This window comes from Coffea arabica, chromosome 6e (assembly GCF_036785885.1).
Source record: "Coffea arabica cultivar ET-39 chromosome 6e, Coffea Arabica ET-39 HiFi, whole genome shotgun sequence".
Classification (NCBI taxonomy): Eukaryota; Viridiplantae; Streptophyta; class Magnoliopsida; order Gentianales; family Rubiaceae; genus Coffea; species Coffea arabica.
Genome location: NC_092321.1, coordinates 51806965 through 51809758, shown reverse-complemented (window position 1 = coordinate 51809758; position 2794 = coordinate 51806965). Strand labels below are relative to the sequence as shown.

The 2794-nt window shown below is 40.8% G+C and overlaps 1 protein-coding gene across 1 annotated transcript; it reads left to right on the top strand.

Moving 5' to 3' along the window:
* Nucleotides 1-900: 900 nt before the first annotated feature.
* Nucleotides 901-2361, top strand: LOC113693258 (uncharacterized). The gene has a single exon (XM_027211820.1). It carries the CDS (start codon nt 901-903, stop codon nt 2359-2361), a length of 1461 nt encoding a protein of 486 aa, XP_027067621.1.
* The last annotated feature ends 433 nt before the right edge of the window (nt 2362-2794 follow it).

Sequence of the window (2794 nt, the reverse complement as noted above, 5' to 3'; positions counted from 1 at the left end):
AAAAAAAACAGAGTGAAGGAAGAGTGGTGGCTGACGGGAAGATCAGGAGAGAAAGACGCGGCAACGGACAGAGGAGGAAGAACCAGGTCACCACCAGTCCGCGTCCGCTCTGCTGCTGTCTGCCATCGCCAACACCGCGCACAACCTCCTGGGCTACTGCCGTTCTCTGTAACTCTAGATGAAGGCTCTCGGACGAAGTCAGACCTAGTCATCTTCCAATTCCAACTCACCGTCTTCGGCTTCGTCATAATCGCCTTCGCCACCGCTCAAGTAAGAGCACTATAAGTCGCCCCTTTTTCTTTGAATTTCAGTTCCTTCCCAAGTCCTCTAAGCGTGTCTGCCATGGCTTCGTTTATTGCAATTGCCCCGTTGATTGTTCAAATTTTAGCATGCGCATGTTATATCATGATTGAATTTGAAATCCCTTGTACTTCTAATGATTTTGGGGCCAACCGTGGCTTAATTTGAGCAAAGAATTGCTGGAATTTTTCATGTTCGTTTACTATTTGTTGAAATGCCCAAGTGGTCTAACAGCAGGCCGTAACAGGGCATTCGTTCAATGCTTATTGCTGCATTTTATCTTTCCCTATCCATGTCTCAAGTTTACGCATTTGAGTCTGGTTGATAAACTTGTAAATCTGATTAGCATATCAGGACTGCCTCTGAGTTTCGTGATGTTTTTACTACTTGGTTTTGTCTCATTGCCTGGTTTGATATTCAATCTGATAGGGAATCCGCAATTGAAAATGAAAATTGCAGCTAGTGTTGTCGAAACCTTCAGTTTGCCGAAATCTTCTTCTATTTCTTTTGCATGAAAGTCTCATAAAAAACTTGTATTCTCTTTAGTTTGATATTACAAAAGTATTTTGTACTAAAGGCTGATGTGTCTATATCTAGGACATGGATAAAACTTGGATGAAGATTAGCAATAGGAAGGACAAGGCTTATGAACTCGGAGTCAAAAATTTCCTCAAGTTTGCATATTCTCAAAAAGTTGAAAATCAGAAAATCCCATGCCCATGTACACAATGCAATAATTTTTGTAACCAAACTAAAACAGTTGTGGAGGATCATTTATTGACTCAAGGCATTCGTAAAAGCTACACAAGATGGATACACCATGGGGAACAATTTCAACACCAAAATTGTGGGGATAGTACTAAACATGGGGATGGAGAGGACGATAGTGATACTGAAGATTTAAATGACATGCTGCACGACATTGGGACAGCACAATGGGGGGACAATTGGGCTGGTAGGGAAGAATCAACGGATGATAGTCTAAATGCGAATCATAGTGACACAGATAACTTTCTTAAATTGTTAGAAGATGCAAAAAAGGAGCCATATCCAGGGAATCATTTTTACTCAAAGCTATCCTTTGTAGTCACTTTGCTCCATTTGAAAACAATGAGCGGGTGGACTATAAAGTCCTTCAATGCATTGCTGGAAATTTTTAGGCATGCACTACCTCCTGAAGCCACAGTTCCCAAGTCTTTTACTGATGCTAAGAAGCTCATTCGAGACTTAGGTTTTAAATCTGAAAAAATCCATGCTTGTGTCAATGATTGTGTTCTCTTCCGCAAGGAAAATGAAAATTTTGACACTTGTCCAAATCTAAATTGTAAAGAACCTCGCTACAAGATGGCAGGTTCAAGAGTTCCACGCAAAGTTTTGCATTACTTTCCTTTGAAGCCTAGGCTGCAACGATTATATACCCACAAAGAAATAGCTTCAGATATGAGATGGCATAAAGAAAAGTGTGTGCATGATGATAACATCATGCGGCATCCAGCAGACAGTGAAGCATGGAAACACTTTGATAGGTTGCATCCGGACTTCGCCGTTGATCCTAGAAATGTGAGGTTAGGTCTTGCAACTGATGGTTTCAATCCTTTTGGGACCATGAGTAGTGCTTATAGCATCTGGCCTATTTATCTAGTGCCATACAATCTGCCCCCTTGGAAGTGTATGAGAGATCCTTTCTTTTTCCTATCAATGCTAATTCCTGGGCCTAAATCCCCGGGAAATGAGATTGATGTTTACATGGAGCCTCTAATAGATGAACTGAATGAAATGTGGCTTGGTGTTGAAACATATGATGCATATAGTGGCAAGAAATTTGACCTCCTCCAGCTTATGCAATGCTGTCCGGATGGAGTACGAAAGGGTATCAAGCATGTCCTATTTGCATGGTTGAGACAACTTGCGTACATTTACCACACCGAAAAAAGTTGTGTTACACAGGTCATCGCCGCTTCTTACCCATTGACCATTCTTGGCGGCGAGAAAAAAAACCTTTCGATGGCAATGTGGACTTTAGGAATCCTGTTGCACCTTTATCTGGAAATGAAATTTTAGATCAGGTACAAAATATGGAGGTAAATTTTGGGAAGACCAAGGCGCAATCCAATGCAAAGAAACGCAAGCGTTCTAAGAGTGGTTTGAACTAGACAAAGAAAAGTTGTTTCTTTGAGTTACCATATTGGGCAGACCTCCTTCTTAGGCATAATTTGGATTTAATGCATGTGTCAAAAAATGTCTCAGAGGCTGTCATTGCCACAATTATGGATATTGAAAACAAAACCAAAGACCACTGGTTGTGTCGTCAAGATTTGAAGGATTTGGGTTTGAAAAAAGAGCTACATTTGATTCCAAATGGCGACTCTTATATCATGCCACATGCCTATTACAGCCTAACCAAGGAGGAGAAAAAAAAAGTATGTGAGTTCTTGAATTCTGTCAAATATCCAGATGGGTTTGCCTCAAACATTTGCCGATGTATAAAGAATGG